The sequence below is a fragment of the Suncus etruscus genome, chromosome 12, assembly GCF_024139225.1.
Source record: "Suncus etruscus isolate mSunEtr1 chromosome 12, mSunEtr1.pri.cur, whole genome shotgun sequence".
Taxonomy (NCBI): Eukaryota; Metazoa; Chordata; class Mammalia; order Eulipotyphla; family Soricidae; genus Suncus; species Suncus etruscus.
Window position 1 is genome coordinate 90,976,713 of NC_064859.1, and position 23,712 is coordinate 91,000,424.

The 23,712-nt window shown below is 49.9% G+C and overlaps 1 protein-coding gene across 1 annotated transcript in view; it reads right to left on the minus strand.

Annotated features, from left to right (window-relative positions):
- ADGRF3 (adhesion G protein-coupled receptor F3) overlaps positions 1 to 23,712 on the minus strand; it is a 31,731-nt gene that overhangs the window by 808 nt on the left and 7,211 nt on the right. Inside the window, exons 2-12 of the mRNA XM_049784676.1 lie at positions 12,223 to 12,366; positions 11,731 to 11,910; positions 9,926 to 10,144; positions 7,951 to 8,160; positions 6,071 to 6,214; positions 5,767 to 5,963; positions 5,257 to 5,436; positions 2,588 to 3,958; positions 945 to 986; positions 798 to 860; positions 451 to 500 (exon numbers count right to left, since the gene is read on the minus strand). Coding sequence (XP_049640633.1) covers positions 451 to 500; positions 798 to 860; positions 945 to 986; positions 2,588 to 3,958; positions 5,257 to 5,436; positions 5,767 to 5,963; positions 6,071 to 6,214; positions 7,951 to 8,160; positions 9,926 to 10,144; positions 11,731 to 11,910; positions 12,223 to 12,366 — 2,800 coding nt within the window. The remainder of the gene's footprint in view (positions 1 to 450; positions 501 to 797; positions 861 to 944; positions 987 to 2,587; positions 3,959 to 5,256; positions 5,437 to 5,766; positions 5,964 to 6,070; positions 6,215 to 7,950; positions 8,161 to 9,925; positions 10,145 to 11,730; positions 11,911 to 12,222; positions 12,367 to 23,712) is intronic.

Sequence of the window (23,712 nt, forward strand, 5' to 3'; positions counted from 1 at the left end):
GTTTTTCAAAGTCAGGGCTGTTAAGGACAACTGGACAATGTGATTGCATGAATAGGAATTTCAGAGCGAATTGCATGGAAGGTTTGGTTGTGAAAGGCCCCCTCCCCACTTTTCTTTTTTCTGGGGGAGCTGCTGTGCTATCCACAAGCTATAGCCCTGTCTGGCCCAGCTCATGATGCCTCCTGCCAGCCTGGCCCACAAGCCCCTCACCACAAGCCCCATCCCTGCTCTAGCAAAGGCCTCCCCTCTGGGGCTGGAGAAATAGCATGGAGGTAAGACGTTTGTCTTGCATGCAGAAGGTCGGTGGTTCGAATCCCAGCATCCCATATGGTCCCCAGGAGTGAGCGATTTCTGAGTGTAGAGCCAGTAGTAACCCCTGAGCACTGCCGGGTTTGACTCAAAAACCAAAACCAAAATCAAAACCAAAAACAAAAAAAGGCCTTCCCTCACCTGGAATGTTCACCTCTTCCCTTGCTGTGTTCTGAGGTCTCACTGGTGACCTAGGAAGTATGCAGAATATCTACTATTATCAGCCCTCCAGAGGGTATTGGGGTGTTCACCCTCCCTCCACCTGCCACCAGTTGTTCTCCAAGCAGTGACTGAAGTGATCCAGACCCGGTGGAGGTTGCCCAGGTTCCTGGCTCTGGCCGCTCTGACCAGACTCTGTTCATGAGGAGATCAGGAAGCTGCTTCTACTGTCCTTCACCCCCAGCGCTATTACTCAGAAAGTGGCCCTGGAACATTTCCTTCAGACCTGCCAGAGTGGGGATAACAGAGGCCTAGCGCAGGCCACTTACCAGGGAGATGGTGGAGCTGGGGGCCCGGGAGCGGCAGAAGCGTTTGAGAAGCGCCTCTTGTACCTGGAGAAGGAACGACAGGAAATGGTGGCTCAAGCGAGCCCCGGCCTCAGACTTGGGCCTGGTGGACTGAGGAAGGCAACTCACCTTCTTGTCCATGAGGCAGCCGAACAGTAAGATGAAGACACCCTGGAAAAAAGGGGTGGGAGAGGGTGGCTGAGGGCAGCATCAACTCAGAGTGAGGGGTGCCCTACATTGTCTGAACCCCATCTGTGGGCCCTTTCCCCCTCGCTGTACTAAACCAGCACTTGGAACGTGGGTTTCATTGTCACACACTTTGTTGACTGATTGGGGTCTGATGGGGAGAGCCAAGGATTGGGCTGACCCTTTCCTGCCTTCTCTGGCAAACCAAGATTATTGTACAGTTAAGAAAAGCAAAGGTCGGGGCCGGAGAGATAGCGTGGAGGTAAAGCGTTTGCCTTTCATGCAGGAGGTCATCGGTTCGAATCCCGGCGTCCCATATGGTCCCCCCTGCCTGCCAGGAGCAATTTCTGAGCCTGGAGCCAGGAATAACCCCTGAGCACTGCCTGGTGTGACCCAAAAAAAAAAAAAAAAAAAAAAAAAAGAAAAGCAAAGGTCAGGCCCAGTGTATTAGCACATGGGTAGAGCATTTGCCTTGCACATGGCTGAGCCAGGTTCTATCCCCAGCAACTTATATGGTCCTTTGAGCCTCCCAGGAGTAAGTTATGAGCATAAAAGACAGGAGTAACTCCTGAGAGTTACCATGAATGGCCAAAACTAAAAATAGAAAAAGAAAAGAAAAAGTGAAGTCAGAGAAATAATACAGGAACTAAGACACTTGCTTTGCATGTGACCAATTTTTTAATTCAATCTGGCACCACATAGAGTCCCTGAGTCTTTCCAGGAGTGATCCCTTATGACATTTGGGCAACACACAGCGATGCTTGGGGATTACTCCTGACTCTGCACTCGGGAGTCACTCCTGGTGGTGCTAGGGGACCATATGGGATGCCAGAGATTAAACCAGGGTCAACCATGTGAGGCACTATCTCTCCTGTTCTTTTTTGTTTGTTTGTTTTCAGGCCACACTTAGTGGCATTCAGGGGTTATTCCTGGCTCTGTGATCAAAAATCATTCCTGGCAGGCTCAGGAGAACATGTGGGATGCCAGGGATTGAACCCGGGTCAGCTGCATGCAAAGCAATCAATCATGTTACCCACTGGACTCAGGCCCCTTTCTGCTCCCTTTTTTGTTGTTGTTGTTGTTGTTGTTGCTGTTTATTTGGCCACACACAGTGGCACTCAGGGGTTACCTCTAGCTCTGTGCTCAGAAATAGCTCCTGGCTCAGGGGTCCATATGGGATGCCGGGGCCCAAACCCACATCCTGAGTCAGCTGCATCCAAAGCAAATGCCCTACCACTCCAGCCCTGCCTCTTCTGCTCTTTAACAAGGATTTTTGTATCTCTGTGTGTGCTGTGACCACAGCCAGTGTCATCCATACTCAGGGAACCATATGGGGTCCTGGAGATAGCACCGAGGTCAGTCACATGCAAGGCAGTGCCTTCCCTGCTGTCCTTCCTTCCTGGCCCCAGCCTAGAGGGTTTTGCCTAAGGTGAGGTGAGTTGTCCAAGAACCAGCAACCTCAGAACCTAGACCTTCCAACTGTGCCCAAGCCAACTCCCTACCCACCCGGAACTCTTCCTGTAGCTGCCCAGAGAAGGGCCACACACACTAGAGCAACCACAGCCTCCGTGTCACACATCACCCACCTGGGAGGTGTTAAGGATGGTGAAGATGTAGTGCGGGACAGTGGAGACTTTCTCCAGCAGGGTGACCAGGCCAAGACCCCAGGTGAGGCCGAAGATGGGTGTGAGGATAAGCAGAGCTTTGAGCACCGCCAGCAGGGCCTGACGCTTCTCCACCTGCGGCCCCTCCGACAGCGAAGGCCTAAGCAGCTTCAGCACCGCCATGGCCAACACCAACCCATTGACGCCCACGATGGTCAGCACGGGCCCCACGAAGGTATAGATGGCGACACCCTCCCCATCCAGCCAACAGGCGCCCTCCCTTAGGTACTGGCCCCGTGGCAGGTAGAGGCCCAGGGCTACCCCTGCCAGCCCCAGGGGGCACAGGTAGCCGAGGACCACCATCAGTGACAGGGTTCGGTGCTTGGACAACTGCTGGAAGACGAAGAGCAGCTGGTGGGCTAGCATCAGGGCTTGTGCCAGCATCCAGAAGAAGGTGGCCAGGTAGAGAAAGTGGCAGAGGAAGGCGGCTGCTAGGCAGATGGTGCTTCGAGGCTGCGGAGGTCTCAGTGACGTGGCCAGGAAGCAGGAGTCGGCGGCCAGCAGGCAGAGGGCCAGGTTGAGCAGTGCCATGTGTCGCAGGTAGGCCACTTTGTTCCGGGCCACGGCCCTCCACACCAACCTGTACACACTCAAGCATAGCAGTAAGGCCGCGATGGAGGCCGCTAGACCCACTCGGCTCAGCAGCTCCAGGACAGGCCCCCCTGGAGTACCGTGTGGGGACATGAGGACTGAGAAGGCAGTGAGGTGCTCACACATGCATGGAGCCCCGGCCGCCTGCACTTGGCACCCTTTGTCCGACCAGCCCCCGTGGCCTTGGAAGAGGTCATAATCCCAGAACACACAGTGAGTGGGGTTGACTGAGTCTCCAAAGTCCATGAGGACCTGGCCCTGAGTGCAGGCCTGCCCACCGGCCGTGATGGAGATGGCCAGCACACGGCCAGGAGTGGCCGAGTGGGAGTCCCCGAGGCCCGGGCCGTAATTGGGGGGCAGAAGGTGGTCCAGTTTGTGCAGAACAAGGCTGGTGATACTGACGTTGGTTCCGTTCTGGCCCAGTGGTGCCAGGGCGTGCCTGGGGATTCGGGCCTGGACTGGAGGCTCCGTGTCGAAGGTGATTGTGTAGTCGGAGGGGAATGGGGGCTCCAGGAGCTGAGCCTGCAGCTGCACGTTGGGCAGGGTGAGGGGGAAGGGCTGGTCCTGTGGGCCCAGGCTTCGTGCCAGAGTCTCCACGGCCATTAGGAGGGCTGGGGCAGCTGAGGGCTTCTGGGCCTGGGCCGGAGCCCACAGAGAGTTGATGTCCATGTCGAGAAGCCGATCTGTGGTTCTCAAGGCGGCCTGCATGTCAGCACAGCCCTGAGTTCGGGCACTCTGGACAGAGAGCCCGCAAGTCACCCCAGCTCAGGGCACCCCCAAGATTGGGAGGAAAGAGGACAATGACCTGTGAAGGAAAGGCGCTGGGTGGGGAGAGGAGGAACCTAAGGACACAGTCTCTGGGGCTGGAGCACAGAATGTGGTGATCTGCAGCATTGTGCTGAACACTTCCAGGTGGGACCCTCAGAGTACTACTGGGTATGACCCCGGAACCTTCAAATTAATAAAAAATGTGGTTGCCTGATGCACTTCTGGCCCCAGCATCACATAGACTTTTGTTTTGTTTTGTTTTGTTTTGGGGCCACACCTGGTGGTGCTCAGGGGTTATGCTTGGCTCTGCACTCAGAAGTTACTCCTGGCAGGCTCAGGGGACCATATGGGATTCTGGGGATCAAACCCGATGGCTGCTTGCAAGGCAAATGCCCTCCCAGCTGTGCGATGGCACTGGCCTCATCACATAGACTTTCTTTCCTCTTAGTCCCCCTTTCTTAAATTTTTCCTTAATATTTGGGCAGTACTCAGGGCTAACTCCAGTCTAATTCCTGGAAGATTTAGAGGACCATATGCAATGTCAAGGATCAAAAACTGGAGTTAGCCACATGCTAGACTTACTCTTTTTTTTTCTTTTTTTTTTTTTTAATTTTTGGGCTACACCCCATGATGCTCAGGGGTTACTTCTGGTTCTGCACTCAGAAATCACTCCTGACCTGGAGGACCATATGGGATGCCAGGGGATTGAACCTTGGTCTGTCCTAAGTTAGTGCATGCATGGCAAATGCCCTTCCACTTGCGCCACTGCTCCGGCCCCTAGAGCCTTACTTTTTTATATTATCTGTCTCTCTGCTCTCTCCCTTTTCTTTTGGTTTTAGGGTCACACCTGATGGGCCTAATTCCTGCCTCTTCACTCAGAAATTATTCCTTAATAGAGTTTGGGAAACCATATGGAATGCCAAGGATTAAACCCAGGTTGGCTGTGTGTAAGATAAGCATCTTACCCTGCGTGTATAATAACTCTGGCCCTTTGGTTTCCTTTTATTATTGTGAAGGCCATACTGGGGTGCTCAGGGCCTGAGAGGTGCTGGGGACAAGCCTGGGGCCTTGCAGATGCAGAGCAGGGAGCACCCAGAGAAAAAAGGGCCTGAGTAGACACTTGGCCTCCAGCATTGCCTGTGCCTGACCACCCAGGTGGGCCAGGGGATTCAAATGCCCAGAGATGAGACTCTTCTACCCCTTGTACCCCGGCCTGGGCCCTGGGGTCTCACCTCCAGGGACTCACGATTAAGCTCCAACCTGTCTTTTTCCACCACCTCAGCCAGGAACTCCATGGTGCGCAGCAGGGCCAGCAGGTCGGAGGCTGATCTCACCGCTGCCACCTGCTCCGCCATCTGGGCCAGGATCTGTGGCACATCCCTAGCAGGCTTGCCCTGGCCTGCCTGCAGCAGCTGACAGAGGACCAGAAGGGCAGGAATGTCTACACTCCAGTCTGGTTTCTCCCCCCATTTCACCCCTGGGGGACCAGGATGTAGAGGGGACAGTGCCCAGACCTGGAACTGGCATTGAAGTTTGTAGGATGGACACTTGGTGGGAACCAAGAGGCTTTTTCCACCCTGGGCAAGGAAATCTCCTGGGGAGCCCTGGCACCTACTTCCCACTCTGTAGGGCTCGGGTGCTGTGGGAAGGAGTCTAAACCAGGTGACAGATGTGACGGTGTGGGAGCCGGTGTGGACATGTGGGTATAGACATGAGGGTGTGGGAGCTGGACAGAGCTGTACCCAGGCTCTGTGAAGCAGGTCCAGGAGCTCCGAGTCTGTGCAGCTGTCGTGGACAGGCCCCCAGGTCCCGTCGGGCCCACATACCCTCTTCAGCAGGCCTATCTTGTGCCTGAGACATGGGGCCTGGGCCACGTGGCCAGCTTTGGTGACATCCCAGGCCACAGTAGAGAAGTCATTGGGGCAGGCAATGTCTCCATCTGAGGTGGGGAAAACATGTGGATGAATCAGTCTTTCCAGACCTAAACACTCCCAGCCTCCTTAGAAGCTGTGAGGGTCAGTCAGCAGATCTCCGAGCCCCACGTACCCTGGATGATGGTGACAGAGACGGGGACCCTGAGGCTGGCCAGGTCTGGACTCTGCAGGACACAGGTGTACACAGTGTCTGAGGCAGGGCAGTGCAGCACAGTCAGCACCAGACACCGGGAGTCTGGCGTGTTGAGTGAGAAAACTGAGGCAAGAATCAGGGGGTGGTCAGTGATTTAGCAGGCCCATAGCCCTTCCTCCAGCCATTCCAGAAACTTACAAAGCAGATGAGTGATAAGGGAAGAGCTGAGTGCTGCTTCCAGACATTGTCATGAGGGAAAAGGGGATGGGGGAGCTGCTAAACCATCCCAGCACGTAAAGCCCCCTTTCTTTCCCTAGCCATGAACCCCCCCCCCTCAGAGCATCTCTGGAGGTACCATGTGGATAAACCTGGGGGTTGAGAAATATTTGGAGCCTGTGAAAGTTCCCGAATACAACAGTGCAAAGGGCATTCAAACTGTGGTGTTCTGGCCGGGCTGCCTGGGTTTCATTTTCTCAAAGCCCCCCTGGACTCACATTCCTCCATTCACCTGCCCACTGCCCACTTTTCAGAAAAATGTGGCTCAGAGGAGATCTGAGAATGGCCTCTCCACTTTTTGGGGGGTGCGGGGTGTATGTAAGAGTGCTTGGGAGAGCTCTGGAGTTGACCCTCTTTCTAGCCTTCTTAGGGGTCACTCCCAGAGGTGCTCAGGGTACCATGATGTCAGGGATCAAACCTAGTTTCAGCCCTTTAAGCTCTAAATCTAGCCCCAGAAACCTACCTTCTTGAATGAACTAACCCTGATCCCTAAGTGTCCCACAATAGTTGGTTGATAAGCAAACCATGAGACTCCTTGGCAGTAAGGAAAGTAAAATCAGGGCCAAAGTGACAGTCAATGGGTAAAGCCTTTGCCTTGCATGTGGCAGACCTGAGTTCACCTAAATTCAATCCCGGGCACCTCAGGATGCCCTGAACACTGCCAGAAGTGACCTGTCAGGGCCAAAGTGACAGTCAATGGGTAAAGCCTTTGCCTTGCATGTGGCAGACCTGAGTTCACCTGAGTTCAATCCCTGGCACCTCAAGGATTCCCTGAACACTGCCAGAAGTGACCTGTGAGCCTAGAGCCAAATGTAAGCCCTGAGCACTGCTGGTTGTGTCACACACACACACACACACACACACACACACACACACACACACACACACACACACACACACCGAAAAAAGGAAGAAAAGAAAAGACAAAATCATGCAATTTGTGCTACATGGATGGGTCTGGAGTCAAGTCAGCCAGGAGAGAACAGACTCAGAATAATCTTTCCTCTGGTGTGATCAGAGACACACAGAAAGGGAGTAACAGGCAGCAAGATCTGTGAACTGGTCTAGAAAGCTGGGGTGCCATGGAAGGGGGATGGGGTGGAGGTGTTCTGTGGGGTGGGGATAGTCTGATGGCTTGTGAATTGGGGGACACAGATATAGTGGAGGGAAGCGGACAGTAGTGTGTATCGGAAAGTTGTTTGCATGAACCTCGTCACTGATGTAAATCACAATGACAAAGTGTCTTCCAATTAACAGTCTCCGCAGCTGACCGCTCCCTAGACTGTTAGTATCTCCCACTGTGGAGAAGACCTGCTCTCGGGGCTGCAGTATTAGACTTGAATCCAGAACCCCCAGGCTGAGATGCCTCCTCTGCTTCCCAGAATAGTAGAGCCCAGACTGGCTGCCCTCTCCACCCTGACCCTTGATCCCAGGCTGGCTGACCCCCCTACTCTGACCCTTGACCCCAAATTGGTTGACATCCCCTTCCTGACCCTTGACCCCAGACTGGCTGTCCTCCCCTCCCTGACCCTTGACCCCAGACTGGCAGACATCCCTACTCTGACCTTCCATCCCAACCCTACCTTCGCCACCCTCCTGAGGACTCCAGGTGGCAGTGTAGGTCTGCTGGGAGCTGGGGACGCAGCAGCGGAGCTGGAAGCCAGGCGTGGTGGCACAGGACACGGAGACCTGGTCTGGGAGCTGAATGATGTCTTCTGCCTGCAGGGACACTGCCACCTCCTGGTGCAGGTCCCAGCGGAATCCCTGGGCCTCGAAGCAGCACGTGTAATTCCCTGCACGCACACACACACACATGCACACCAGCTGAGGCAACAGTGCATACTTGGTCCTCCCAACACACATGCATGAATACATGCGTATATTCAGTCTTCGAACACACAATTCACAGCCACCACACACACACTGCAGCTCCCTGTATACTCAATTACACACATTCATCTGTTGCAGTCCTTGGTGGTGTCAAGTTGTGCTTGGCCTGCCCCCAAAAAAGTCTTGGAGTGGGAGAAGAGACCCAGAAAAGGATGCTCCTGGGGCCGGAGAGATTGCACAGCGGTAGGGTGTTTACCTTGCAAGCGGCCGACCTAGGACCAACATTGGTTTGAATCCTGGTATCCCATATGGTCCCCCGTGCCTGCCAGGAGCAATTTCTGAGCGCAGAGCCAGGAGTAACCCCTGAGCACCGTCGGCTATAGTCCAAAAACCAAAAGGAAGGAAGGAAGGAAGGAAGGAAGGAAGGAAGGAAGGAAGGAAGGAAGGAAGGAAGGAAGGAAGGAAGGAAGGAGGGAGGGAGGGAGGGAGGGAGGGAGGGAGGAAGAAAAGGAAGGAAAGAAAGGAAGGATGGAAGAAAAGAAGGAAGAAAGAGAGGAAGGAAGAAAAGAAGGAAGAAAGAGAGGAAGGAAGGAAGAAAAGAAAGGAAGGAAAGGAAGAAAGGAAGGAAGAAAAGAAGAAAGGAAGGAAGGAAGGAAAGAGAGGAAGGAAGAAAGGAAAGGAAAAAAAGGAAGGAAGAAAGGAAAGGAAAAAAGGAAGGAAGAAAAGAAAGGAAGGAAAGGAAGGAAGGAAGGAAAGAAGAAAGGAAGAAAAAAAGAGGAAGGAAGGAAGGAAGGAAGGAAGGAAGGAAGGAAGGAAGGAAGGAAGGAAGGAAGGAAGGAAGGAAGGAAGGAGAAAGAAAAGGAGATTCCTGTGTCTTTTGAGCAGCTGTCACTGGGGGGTCCCGGGAGGAGAACTTCCCTATCATATCCACTTGCCTGAGAAACTGAGAAAGTGACAGCCCTTGTCACTCCCCTGAAACCCAGACCTGCTTCTTGACTTGGTGTAGGTCTTCATACCCCTGTGCCTTCCATCCTCTGGAATGAGAGGAGAGGGAGGGAGGGAGAAAAGGAGAGAGGGAGATAGGGAAGGAAGGAAGGAAGGAAGGAAGGAAGGAAGGAAGGAAGGAAGGAAGGAAGGAAGGAAGGAAGGAAGGAAGGAAGGAAGGAAGGAAGGAAGGAAGGAAGCCAGGGAGATGTTGGCAGTCCCTCCTTTTAAAGCGGAGGCCAGGTCCCATCACTGGCACTATGTTGTTCCTGAGCATGACTGGAGAATGCATGCTCCAGAAGTACTTACCAAGAAGTAGCCCCTGGGTATTGCTCATTGTGCCCTCTCAAAAAAAAAAAAAAGAAAGAAAGAAAGAAAGAAAGAAAGAAAGAAAGAAAGAAAGAAAGAAAGAAAGAAAGAAAGAAAGAAAGAAAGAAAGAAAGAAAGAAAGAAAGAAAGAAAGAAAGAAAGAAAGAAAGAAAGAAAGAAAGAAAGAAAGAAAGAAAGAAAGAAAGAAAGAAAGAAAGAAAGAAAGAAAGAAAGAAAGAAAGAAAGAAAGAAAGAAAGAAAGAAAGAAAGAAAGAAAGAAAGAAAAGAAAAGAAAAGAAAAGAAAAGAAAAGAAAAGAAAAGAAAAGAAAAGAAAAGAAAAGAAGGGAGGGAGGGAGGGAGGGAGGGAGGGAGGGAGGGAGGGAGGGAGAGCACAAAGGAAGCAGGAGAGGGTAGGTGGGGAAAAGGGCTGGTACCTGCCCAGTGGTGGGAGATGTTGGAGATGCTGAGGACAGCCTGGCTAGGGCTGGAGGTCAGCGACACCTGGGTTCCTGCATGCAGGTAAGTGGGGCTGGTGCTTCCTGGGCGCCACAGAAACCATTGCAGGAGGGTGGGCTCCTGGGTGGTGAGCAAGGTGAGGTGCAGTGTGCTGCCAGGCAGGGGTTGGGAGGAGTCCAGGCTCAGGGTCCCAGGCACTGTGAAGGCAGCAGGCAGGACCAGAGCTGAGCTCATACCCTCCCCACATCACAGGAGCTTTGTCTCTGTGATTGGGGCCCGGCCTATCCAGGTGAGTTTAGAAGGCAGCACTGTGCTGGTTGTATTATATTGGGTTGCGTTATATAAAATTATGTTTTATTATATGTGTTATATTAAATTATGTCATGTTGCATTATGTTAGTTATTTTTTTTGTTTGTTTTCTTTCCGGCCACACCCGTTTGATGTTAGGGGTTACTCCTGGCTAAGCACTCAGAAATTGCCCCTGGCTTGGGGGGACCATATGGGACAGTGGGGGATCGAACTGCTGTCCTTCTTTGGCTAGTGCTTGCAAGACAGACACCTTACCTCTAGCACTACCTCACCGGCCCCAGCATTATGTTAGTTATATTACTTTTCTTTTTTTTTTTTTTTTTTGGTTTTGGGCCACACCTGGCAGTGCTCAGAGGACCATACGGAATGCTAGGAATTGAATGCCAGGCCATCCTGGGTTGGCCGCGTACAAGGCAAAAGCCCTGGTGCTATGTTGTCTCTCCGGCCCCTTGTTGGTAATATTATATCAAATTGTGTTTTTATTATATTAAATTGTGTTGTGTTGTATCAATTTGTGCGGTGTCGTATCATATCGTATCATATTAAATTGTGTTGTGTTGCAATATATTGTATTTAGTTATTATAAATATTTGGATTTTTGTTTTGTTTTGTTTTGCAGCCACACCTGACATTCCTGGCTCTGTACTTGGGGTTATCTCCCAGTGGGCTCAGGGAACCATCTGAGGATGCCAGGGAGCACACCCTGGCCAGAGTGTGCACTGTATTATCGCTCTGGCCCCTATTGTGTTATGTTGAGTTGTGTTGTATTGTATTATGTTATATTATATCATTTTTGAGGGGTTTTGGCCCAAATGAGGTGGAGCTCTGAACTTACTTCAGGCTTTGCACTCAGGGATTACTCCTAGTAGGCTTGGGTGATCAAAATCAAGTCAGCTGCATCCTAGGCAAGTGCTCTACCCACCATCCTATCTCTTTGGTTTCTTTCTGGTCCTATTATTATTATTATTTTTTTTTTTTTTGTGGTTTTTGGGTCACACCCGGCAGTGCTCAGAGGTAACGTTACTCCTGGCTCCATGCTCAGAAATTGCTCCTGGCAGGCACGGGGGACCATATGGGACGCTGGGATTCGAACCGATGACCTCTTGCATGAAAGGCAAACGCCTTACCTCCATGCTATCTCTCCAGCCCCTATTATTATTATTTTTAATTTTGGGACCAATCCTGACTGTGCCTAGGGTACCATGTGGGATGGAATCTAGGTCTCCGGAGGGGAAGCCTGCATTACGAAGCTTTTGTCAGCCCCTAACTGGAATCTTCCTGATAACAGAGCTCCGTGCTCCTGAGAACTCTCTGCCTTATCCCTGGGTACCGGGAGCACCAGCTGCTCATCTGTGATCTGCTTGAATGAAAAGCATTTCCCCCCACCAGCCTACAAGAAACAGCTTCTGGCAGAAAAAGAACCGGACAGGGACTAGGGAGTTGGTTGGTGTAGAAGTTCCCAGCCCTCCTCACCAGGTGGCAGCGGCTGACAGTACCGGGACTCAGTCTCCAGGGGGTGGAAGATGAGACAGGAGCAGGGCTGATGTGGGGGGTGCTGTAGGCATTGGGGGTGCTGGGAGCAGACACTAGTGTTCCACCTATACCCGGAGAGGCAGGTGCAGTGCAGGTGGCCGTCAGGCTGGGTGTGACATGCTGGAATGGGCACAAAAGAGAAGCAGGTCTGAGGGGGCCAGTGAGAGGAGTGGTCCTCCTTTGTGGCCCCCCATCAAGGATGTCCCCTTAATCGGAGTTCACACAGCTCAGGTCATGGCAATGGAGCAAGTCTCAGTGCCGGTGCAGGGCAGTCAGGGTCCCCCATTCCCCAACACAGACCATCTGCCCTTGGCTCTCTGCTGAAAGCCCAGTGGGAACTAGCAGGAAGGAAGGGGAGAGGTGAAGAACTTTAGCCCCATTCCACACACCCAGGAGCACTTGGTGTCAGTGTCCTCTGATCTATCCCCGCACCTGTGGTCAGGTTGAGGCCAGTGAGTGCCCCTGGAGACGAGATAGACTCAGCAGCAGTTGGCAGAGTCAGGGCTTGAGAGAGGGTGGGCAGCCAGGTCTCGCTTGAAAGGTCCAGTTGGATATAAACCGAGGCCAGGACTGTGTCTGCAGGGGGCAGAGGGAAAATGGGGAGGAAGGCCCCCCAAGTCGGAGCCTGTCCAGTTCTAGCTCTCCCCAAATCCCTGCCCGAACCCCACCAACCCTTCCTCCCTATCCCCACTCCCCACCTTGTCCGTGCTCTGGAGCCAGAGGCTGGCCTGGGTTCCCTCCAACCTCACTCTGTCCCTGGAATGGAGTACAGAGGAGAAGCCTCTGAGCAGAGGCACTTGTGTACACACACAGATATGCACACAGACAACACACACAAACACACCAACATGGACACACAGAGATACACAGACATACAGAGACAACACAGAGATAGTCATAAGCACATACAGTTGGGCCCGGAGAGATAGCACAGCGGCATTTGCCTTGCAAGCAGCCGATCCAGGACCAAAGGTAGTTGGTTCGAATCCCGGTGTCCCATACGGTCCCCCGTGCCTGCCAGGAGCTATTTCTGAGCAGACAGCCAGGAGTAACCCCTGAGCAATGCCGGGTGTGACCCAAAAAAAAACCAACAAACAAACAAACAAAAAAAAAAAGCACATACAGTCACCCATGTAGATGGACACACACAGACACACAGACATAGAACACACAAACACACATATAGACACACAGACACATGTAGATACAGACACACTTAGACATAGACACATACAGACGCAAACACACACAGACACACACGTATGCAAACCCCAGTCTTTCTCACGGGGACACTTTCATCCCAGGGGACCCCAGGCTCATGTGACTTGGCCAGCCCTTTTGATGCACCTCTGCAGGCTTGGTCTCAAGCAAGGGTCTGCAGAGGGTATCAGGGACACAGTTGGGGGCCCCCAGGAACTAGCACTCCCTAGAAAGCCAAATCTCTTCCTTCTGGAATGACCTGTCCCGGGCCTGCTCTTGGAAGTGAGGCTATGGGGAGGTCCAGCAGCTGCCTGGATACCGCTAGAGCCCAGAACTGGGGATGGACCTGCCCCCTGAGATCCCACAGCACTACGTTCCTGTCCTGTCCTTCATCCAAACTCTCCCCACACCTCTCCCAGCTCTAGCGCATCCAGGACATGCCTGCCTCCCCTAACAGGCCTTGTGTGGGCCCTCGGACCCCTGTCTTACTCACAGATGGGGAGACTTCAGCAAGCAGTGAGCCCATCAAAAGGAGAGTCATGGTCAGGAGCAGACGCACCATAACTCCTTTTGTCCCCAGCCTCTGCTGAAGCAGATGCAAATTTTCTGCACAAGTGTGGGGGCCAGGGCGGATGGGAGGGCAGGGCAGGGAGCCAGGGGCCCCTTCGGCACAGGAAGTACTGCTGTCAGTGACAGAATCAAATGGGCCTGCAGGTGAGGGAGAGGCCGGAACCTAGAGCCCTCCTGCTGGTGAGAGGGGCCAACCTGGACTCCAGACACTCAGGAGCCATAGAGGACTTGGGTTCTGGGCTGGTTCATTCATGACTCTAAGGAACTGGGGGATCTGGGTGGCTCTGGGGCTCCCCTTATCAAAAGGTCCCAACTAAAGGTGGAACTGGTCATGCTGTTCTTTTTTTTTGTTTTGCTTTGTTTTTGGGTCACACCTGGAGGCAATCGATCAGTGTTAATCTTGGCTCTGCACTCAGAAATCGCTCCTGGCAGGCTCTGGAGACCATAGGGGATGCCGGGGGAATCAAACCACCATCCGTCCTGGGTCAGCCGTGTGCAAGGCAAATGCCCTCCCGCTGTACTATCTCTCCGGCCCTAGCCATGCTTTTCTACATCTCTGTGTTCATCTATTTTGCCTTCTATCAAGGGAAAGTTAATAATCGCCAAGTCTCAATTTCTTTCTTATCCAACCAGGTTCAGAGTCCCTCAAAGTCTGCCTGGATGTTGTGGGTTGTGAAAGATTATTACAAGGCTGAATAAGAACTCAGGCCCTTGGGTTGGGCTCAGTCTCTTTGTACTGTCCTGGACCCATTCAAGTCCAAGATCAGTCATGAGGTCATTGCCCTGAAACTTTGACATCAGGACTTTTTTTTTTTTTTTTGCCATCAGGGGTTACTTGTGCCTCTACACTCAGCGGTCATCCCTGTCAATGCTCAGAGACCCTTATTCCCATATGCCAGGGATTGCACCTGATTGGCAAAGTGCAAGGCAAACTCCCCCACCCTCCATACCTGATTTTTTTTTGTTTGGTTTTTGGGCTACACCCGGTGACACTTGGGGGTTTCACTTCTGACTTGGGGGACCATATGGGACAACAGAGGATCAAACTGCGGTCCGTCCTAGGCTAGCATGGGCAAGACAGATGCCTTGCTCCACCACTCCGGCCCCTCTGATTTTCTTTTTTCCACATCAGACAGTGCTCAGGGCCTACTTCTGGCAGGGTTTAGATATCTTTTTTTTTTTTTTTTTTTTTGGGTCACACCCAGTAGTGCTCAGGGTTTTTCTTGGCTCTGTGCTCAGAAATTGCTCCTGGCAGGCACGGGGGACCTTATGGGACGCCGATGACCTTCTGCATGAAAGGTAAACGCCTTACCTCCATGCTATCTCTCCGGCCCCGGGTTTAGATATCTTTATGTGATGCTGGGGATCGAACTTACAAGGCCAGTGCCTTCACCATATGCACTCTCTAGCCTTCTGGTGTTTTTTGACTCCATCTGGGAGGAACTTCTCCGCTCGATCCATGGTTGCAGGAAGAGAAAAGAAAGTTCCCTTTTCACTGCTCTGTGCTTTTTCCCTGGCAGGCAGGCCTGTCAGCTTGCCTTTGAAAAGGAATTTTTTCAATTTCTGGCTTTTCTTATCTGAATTCAGGTTATCTAGAAGCTTCCTTTGCAATGTAAATGACTCATAGGTCATTAAACAGTTAAGAGAACTTAGAACTTTCTGACTCAGAAGCCTGAATTTTCTACTGTTTAATCACCTAACATGACTGTATTAGAAATGTGAAGGGGTAGATTGTTCAAGTTTAATGAATATTAAGAAACTGGCAGCATCATTTTCTATTGAAAGGCATTTCTAGAAAAATTGTTTTATAATGTTCGAAGTCTGAGATGGCCTGAGAAGACAGAAAGGAGAAATCTTGAAGCCATAACGGAAATGATACCAATTTGGATATGAAAAACAGGTGATGAGATATCCAAATCACAGAAGGCTACAAGATGGCAAAACAAGGGCTTCTTCTCCACAAGTGAGCAGCAGAAGCTGAGAACCAAGAACAAGTGACCAATGGAAAAGGAGAAGCAGTGGTCAGAAGGCTGGAGCTCTATTTCCAATTCAGCCCATTGAATTCCCTCTCTGGCCTAGACAGGGATTTTCTTGGACAAAATCCTGCTTTGAATGTGTTGCGCTTTAGCATAGGCTAAGACATTAAAGATAATGTCTTTCATCAAATGTAGACCCTTCAGCTATTGCTTCTTCAAACATGTTTTATCCCCTGCCTCATCTCCTTTTTTTTTTTTTCTATTTTCTGTTTTTGGTTTGGGGGCCATACCTGGTGGTATTCTGACTTGCTACTGGATCTGCATTTGGATATTACTCCCGGCAGTGCTCAAGGGAACATTTACAATGCCAAGGATTAAAACAGAGTTGTTGCATGCAAAGAAAGTGCCTTTTTATTTTTTTTTTTTTTTTTTTTTTTTTTTTTTTTTTTTTTTTTTTTTTGGTTTTTGGGCCACACCCGGTAACGCTCAGGGGTTACTCCTGGCTATGTGCTCAGAAGTTGCTCCTGGCTTGGGGGACCATATGGGACACCGGGGGATCGAACCGTGGTCCGTCCAAGGCTAGCGCAGGCAAGGCAGGCACCTTACCTTTAGCGCCACCGCCCGGGCCCTAAGTGCCTTTTTATTTTTAATTTTAATGGCACAATATTATAACTTAAGAGCCATATGGAAAAATGTCAGTGTCTTTTGTTATAATTGGCAATAGATCTGGTTTTGTTCAGGTCACAAGTTTGTGGATGGTGTTGAATTTTTTGTTTGTTTTACTTTTTGGGTCACACCTAGTGATGCATAGGGTTTATTCCTGGCTCTGCAATCTGGGCATACTCTTGGCGAATTCTGGGAACCGTATGGGATGCTAAGGAATGGCATATTCAAGGCAAAGGCCCTACTGACTATAGGATCTCTCCTGGCCTCTCTGGGCTGTTTTTTCTTTATCTTTTCTTTTCTTTTCTTTCTTTTTTTTTTTGGATTTTTGGGCCACACCTTGTGACGCTCAGGGGTTACTCCTGGCAATGTGCTCAGAAATCGCTTCTGGCCTGTGGGACCATATGGGATGCCAGGGGATAGACTCCAGCTCCGTACATGGTCAGCTGCGTGCAAGGCAAATACCCTACCGCTGCTCCATCACTCTGGCCCCTGGGAGCTGTTTTTTCAATGTCAATTCCCTTTTCAAAGCAAAACCTTGGAAAGGCAGTGATGCTCTGATTTTACTGCCTCTCTGTGCCACCCAGTGGTCAGGCTGGGACATAGTGAGGGGCTATTTCTTCGTATTAGAGTCAGATTCAGTACAGGTATAACTGGGAAATGATTCCAGGAGCTCCTAAAAGTCTTTGGGAGTCATAAAAATACTATTTCAAAAAGAAATCTGTATTCATTGCAATATTTGGGGGGGGGGCACACTCAGCACCACTCATGGCTTATGTGCTGTCATCAATATCTTGTTTTGCTTTGCTTTGGTGCAACACCTGGCAGCATTCAGAAGTTACTCCTGGGTCCGGAGAGATAGCATGGAGGTAAGGCGTTTGCCTTTCATACAGAAGGTCATCGGTTCGAATCCCGGCATCCCATATAGTCCCCTGTGCCTGCCAGGAGCAATTTCTGAGCATGAAGCCAGGAGTAACCCCTGAGCACTGCCGGGTGTGACCCAAAAGCCACACACACAAAAAAAAAGTTACTCCTGGTTCTGCGCTTAGAAATCACTCCTGGCAGGCTCAGTGGGACCGTATGGGATGGCCGGGGAACGAACCCATTTCGGCAGCATTCAAGGCAAGTGTCCTACCACTGTGCTCATCACTTTCCACCCTTGCCCTTTGCAATACTATTCACAGTTGCCATGTTCTGGAAACCACCCTGATCTACCAAAATAGATGAGCGTATTAAGAAACTATGGTGGGTCCAGAAAAATAGGACAGCAGATAAGATACTTGTTTGATTTACTCAATGGCACCCAATATTTGAACTAGGTTTCTGGTTGCAACTTCACCCAAGGCAAGTACTTTATCTGCTGTAAGAGGTGAGATAAAGTTCTCTCATTTTATTACATTAAGAAAAGACCTCTAGGGCCCAGAGAGATAGCACAGGGGCGTTTGCCTTGCAAGCAGCCCATCCAGGACCTAAGGTGGTTGGTTCAAATCCCGGTGTCCCATATGGTCCCCCGTGCCTGCCAGGAGCTATTTCTGAGCAGACAGCCAGGAGTAACCCCTGAGCACTGCTGGGTGTGGTCCAAAAACAAAAACAAAAACAAAAAGAAAAGAAAAGAAAAGAAAAGACCTCTAGGGGCCAGAGAGATAGCATGGAGGTAAGGCGTTTGCCTTTTATGCAGAAGGTCATTGGTTCGAATCCGGGCATCCCATATGGTCTCCTGAGCCTGTCAGGAGCGATTTCTGAGCATGGAGCCAGGAGTAACCCCTGAGTGCTGCTGGGTGTGACCCAAAACCCAAAACCTAACCCCCCCCCCCAAAAAAAAGGGGGCCTGGCGGTGGCGCTAAAGGTAAGGTGCCTGCCTTGCCTGCGCTAGCCTTGGATGGACCGCGGATCGATCCCCCGGTGTCCGATATGGTCCCCCAAGCCAGGAGCAATTTCTGAGCACATAGCCAGGAGTAACCCCTGAGCGTTACCGGGTGTGGCCCCCCCCCCAAAAAAAAAAGACCTCTAGAGGCATTTACAAAGAATTCTTTTTTGGGGGGAGGGATCACACCCGGCGGCGCTCAGGGGTTACTCCTGGCTGGCTTGGAGAACCATATGGGATGCCGGGATTCGAATCACCTTCTGTCCTGATTGGCTGTATGTAAGGCAAATGCCCTACTGGGGAGCTATCTCTCTGGTCCCACAAAGAATTTTAAGACTGCTCTCGAGTAGTCTAAAAACACTCAAGCTATTTTTTTTATTACTATTTTTAGGCACTGTTGGGATGTGCCCCTCACTTCCAGAATGAGCAAAGGACCTGTGTAGACAATGCTCGGAAAACCTTTAGAGGACCGAGAGGTACATGAAAGAGGCCCGAGAGGTATGTGAAAGAGGCCCACGGCCAGGGAAATGTTATGAAAAGCCCAGGGAGGTGTCACCTCACTGATGGCTTATGGGCTACCTCAGCGATAAACCTTCTAGGATGATGTTTATCAGAAAGCAAAAGGGCAAGTCTTGGTGGAAATGTGGAAGAAAGATTCTTGCGCCTTGTCATGGGAAATTAATTGGGGAGGCTGTCATAGAGAGAAGATAACAGTTCCAAAAAGTGTGGGTGTGACCCCAAAACCAACAACCGCTACAAATTACTGTTAACATCAGGGCCTTTGCCTTGCACACGGCTGATCTGCTTTTGATCCTTGGCATCCTATATGGTCCCTCAAGCACTACCAGGAGTAATTTCTGAGCTCAGAAATAGAAGTAACCTTGAGTCCCTCCAGGTATGGCAAAGGAAAGAGAAGGAAGGCAGGAAGGAAGGCAAGAAGGGAGGGAGGAAGGAAGGAAGGAAGGAAGGAAGGAAGGAAGGAAGGAAGGAAGGAAGGAAGGAAGGAAGGAAGGAAGGAAGGAAGGAAGGAAGGAAGGAAGGAAGGAAGAAGAAAGGAAGGAAGGAAAGAAGAAGGAAGGAACAAAGGGAGGGAGGGAGAGAGAGAGAAGGAAGGGAGGGAGGGAGGGAGGGAAGAAGGAAGGAAGGAAAGGAAGAAAGAAAAAAGAAAGAAAAAAGGAAGGAAAGAAAGAACGAAAGAAAAAGAGAAGAAAAAAGAAAGAAAGAGGGTCTGGAGAGATGGCATGGAGGTAAGACGTTTTTGCCTTGCATGCAGAAGAATAGTGGTTCTAATCCCAGCATCCCATATGGGCCCCCGAGCCTGCCAGGAGCAATTTCTTTTCTTTTTTTTTTTTTTTTGGGGGGGGTCACACCCGGCAGCGCATAGGGGTTACTCCTGGCTCCATGCGCAGAAATTGCTCCTGGTAGGCATGGGGGACCATATGGGACGCCGGGATTCAAACCGATGACCTTCTGCATGAAAGGCAAATGCCTTACCTCCATGCTATCTCTCCAGCCCCGCCAGGAGCAATTTCTAAGCATAGAGCCAGAAGTAACCCCTGAGCGCTGCCGGGTGTGACCCAAAAACCAAAAGGAAGGAAGGAAGGAAGGAAGGAAGGAAGGAAGGAAGGAAGGAAGGAAGGAAGGAAGGAAGGAAGGAAGGAAGGAAGGAAGGGAGGGAGGGAGGGAGGGAGGGAGGGAGGGAGGGAGGGAGGGAGGAAGGAAGATAGATAGATAGATAGATAGATAGATAGATAGATAGATAGATAGATAGATAGATAGATAGATAGATAGATAGATTTGGACTAAATGCACCAAAGAACCCTCTAATTTGGTCCCTGGCACATGCATACTTGTCAATGTTTTTACTTTTAAAATTATATTTGAAGAAAGAAAGAAAGAAAGAAAGAAAGAAAGAAAGAAAGAAAGAAAGAAAGAAAGAAAGAAAGAAAGAAAGAAAGAAAGAAAGAAAGAAAGAAAGAAAGAAAGAGAAAGAAAAGAAAGAGAAGGAAAGAAAGAAACAAAGAAAGAGAAGGAAAGAAGAAAGAAAGAAAGAAAGAAAGAAAAAAAGAAAGAAAGAAAGAAAGAAAGAAAGAAAGAAAGAAAGAAAGAAAGAAAGAAAGAAAGAAAGAAAGAAAGAAAGAAAGAAAGAAAGAAGGAAAGAAGGATGGAAGGAAGGAAAGAAGGGAGGGAGGGAAGGAGGGAGGGAGGAAGAAAAGAAGAAAAGAAGGAAAAAAAGGTCAGATAATCAGCAACTCCAACACTACCAAATTTCAAAATTTCCCCCATTGACAGAGTACAATAACAATCTAGATCTTTCCAGAAAGGAAAGGGAGAGAGCCTGAGTTCCTCAGGCAGTTGTGTGGCACCTAGATTACACCTGATGTGTATTTGCAACTTTTTAGTCAAAAACAACCGAAGAGGCCTGGCTAAGGATGATAAAGGAAGGGGCCTCTGCTGCCAACCAGGCTGCTCTGAAAACTAGGAGTTTTCCTTTTATGTTTTATTTTTTTGGCCAACACTCAGCGATGCTCAAAGGCTGTTTCTAACTCTGTGATGTTCAGGGTGATGCTAAGAGTTGAACCCACTTTCAGCTGTAGCCGCATGCAAGGAGAGTGTCTGGCCTTCTGGCCTCTCCCTCCAGCCTGAGATGGCTCCGGACTTGGACTGGGGATTTGTAAGACGCTGCAGGCCTCTGGAACCATCTTATCTCACTCCTGTTATACACTCCTTCCTTTCCTGTCTTCTCTCATTGATTTTTGGAGAACAAGACTGAGGTGCTGTGGGAGGCCATGGCTGTCTGGAGACCCCGGTCACACACAGATACCTTCTCCCATCAAAGAACTGGTTATTCTCACACACACTTGGCCTAAAAGGCAAAGCCTTTTTTCCGTCTTGCACTTTATTTTTTGGTTTTTGGGCCACACCCAGTGGCACTCATGGGTTACTCCAGATTCTGCACTCAGATATCACTCCTGGCAGGCTCGGGGGACTATACGGGATGCTGGGAATCAAACCAAGGTTGGCCACATGCAAAGCGAATGGTCTACCTGCTGTGTTATTGATACCTTTGGCCCCACTTCTTTTTTTTTCTTTTTTTCTTTTTGGTCACACCCGGCAGCGCTCAGGGGTTCCTCCTGCCTCTACACTCAGAAATCGATCCTAGCAGGCTCGGGGGACCATGTGGGATGCCGAATTTTGAACCACCATCCTTCTGCATGCAAGGCAAATGCCTTTTCTCCTTGCTATCTCTCTGGCCCCAATCGGCCTCACTTCTTACATTTTATAAAAGGAAAGGAGGGAACTTAAAAAATTTACCTCTCAAAAAATTACCTCAGGATGTGCTTGAGCCTATTTAATTCTTCCTCTGCCCTGTGTGCCTGTGTGTCTGGTTGGTTTATGAGCCACATGTGGTGGTGCTGAGCTCTTCCTCCTCATGTGGTGGCTGCTTGGGGACCACATGGTGCAGTGAACGCTGGCCAAGTGCATGCAGGCGTCCCCTGAGTCATCTCTCTCTGACCTGCTTTGACTTTTCTTTCTTTCTTTCTTTTTTTTTGGTTTTTGGTTTTTGGGTCACACCTGGCAGTGCTCAGGGGTTACTCCTGGCTCCACGCTCAGAAATTGTTCCTGGCAGGCTTGGGGACCAACCATATGGGACGCCGTGATTCGAACCAATGACCTTCTGTGTGAAAGGCAAACGCCTTACCTCCATGCTAGCTCTCCGGCCCCTTGACTTTTTTTTTTTTTTTTTTTTTTTTGGTTTTTGGGCCACACCTGGCGTTGCTCAGGGGTTACTCCTGGCTGTCTGCTCAGAAATAGCTCCTGGCAGGCACGGGGGACCATATGGGACACCAGGATTCGAACCAACCACCTTTGGTCCTGGATCCGCTGCTTGCAAGGCAAATGCCGCTGTGCTATCTCTCCGGGCCCCCCTTGACTTTTCTTAATTGCACACTTTTGTCCTTTGCAGCAATTTGGGCTCCAGAGTCCATCTTAAATCTGGAAGAAAAAAACTCCAGGGAATTTTTTCCCTGATACTTCATTTTCTTTGGATTTCCTATCTACTGCTTTCAGCAGGAAACTGGCTGGTTTAAGGCTTGCTCATAAATGATCCCTCTGATCTTTCCCATTCATTTATGAGTTGTGGCACCATAAAAATACTAAATTGGGACTGGAGTAGTAGTACAAGGGGTAGGGCATTTGCCTTGCATGCTTCTGACGCAGGTTTGACCTCCAACATCCCATATGGTTCCCTGAGCGCTGCCAGGAGTAATTCCTGAATGTAGGAATTAACCTCTAACTAAGCATTGCTGGGTGTGGCCCAAACAGTTTCTCGCTGCAAAACATTCTAAATTTTAGGGGCTAAGGGATGTGTCTTTCATATGTGAGGGCCTGCTTTTTATACTTGGCACCACAAATAAAAACAAGGTAAAAAGCACTAAATGTTAAACTACTTTATCTGGGATGTTAAAAAAAAAAGCTCATTTATTGATTGATTCAGAGGTCTAACCCAGAGTGTAACCTATTGACTCAGTTCTTTGGTCCAAGCCTATATAATTAAAACACTAATTCATTAAATTCCTCTGAATTTGTTGTTGTTTTTTTTTTTTGTTTGTTTGTTTGTTTGTTTGTTTTGTTTTTTTGGGTCACACCTGGCGGTGCTCAGGGGTTACTCCTGGCTGTCTGCTCAGAAATAGCTCCTGGCAGGCACGGGGGACCATATGGGACACCGGGATTCGAACCAACTACCTTTGGTCCTGGATCGGCTGCTTGCAAGGCAAACACCGCTGTGCTATCTCGCCGGGCCCTGAATTTCTTTTGTTTAGCAAATAAATAGTTTGATGCTTTATTTTGTGATTCTATTTTTAATGTGCTTTTTTTAAAAAAAATTTTTTAATAGAAAGCTAAGATCTCAGTGCCAGAGAGATAGCACAGTGATAGGGCGTTTGCCTTGCACGCAGCCAATTCAGGACAGATAGTGGTTCGAATCCCGCATCCTATATGTTCCCTTGTGCCTGCTAGGAGCGATTTCTGAGCACAGAGCCAGGAGTAACCTTTGAGCACCACCCGGTGTGACCCCAAAACCAACCAACCAACCAAATAAACAAACAAAAATTCATTTTGCAGTATATAAGTGGTAGCAGGAACCAATGCAGGCCTCAGGCATACCAAACATTGGTTCCTGTTCTTTGAGTTCTCTCCCTTTCCTGCCCTATTTATTGAGACAAAATTCATGGTTTCTATCACTTTGTAACTCTTAGGTTTATGGTGGCATCTATATTCGGAACATTGAGTTCAATGTGGAAGAGATAAAAGTTATTTTTACGGGGCCGGGCGGTGGCGCTAAAGGTAAGGTGCCTGCCTTGACTGCGCTAGCCTCGGATGGACCGCGGTTCGATCCCCCGGCGTCCCATATGGTCCCCCAAGCCAGGAGCGACTTCTGAGCGCATAGCCAGGAGTAACCCCTGAGCGTCACTGGGTGTGGCCCAAAAACCAAAAAAAAAAAAAAGTTATTTTTACACAATGTTTCATATTTGTATATCTTATTTTCTTTCAGCAGAGCCAGATTCTGGTAAAGGTCTGGTGAAACAGGCTCTATCACTGTGAGCAGTTCAGGACAGCTCTGTAAGTCTTAGAACCAGAGACATATAT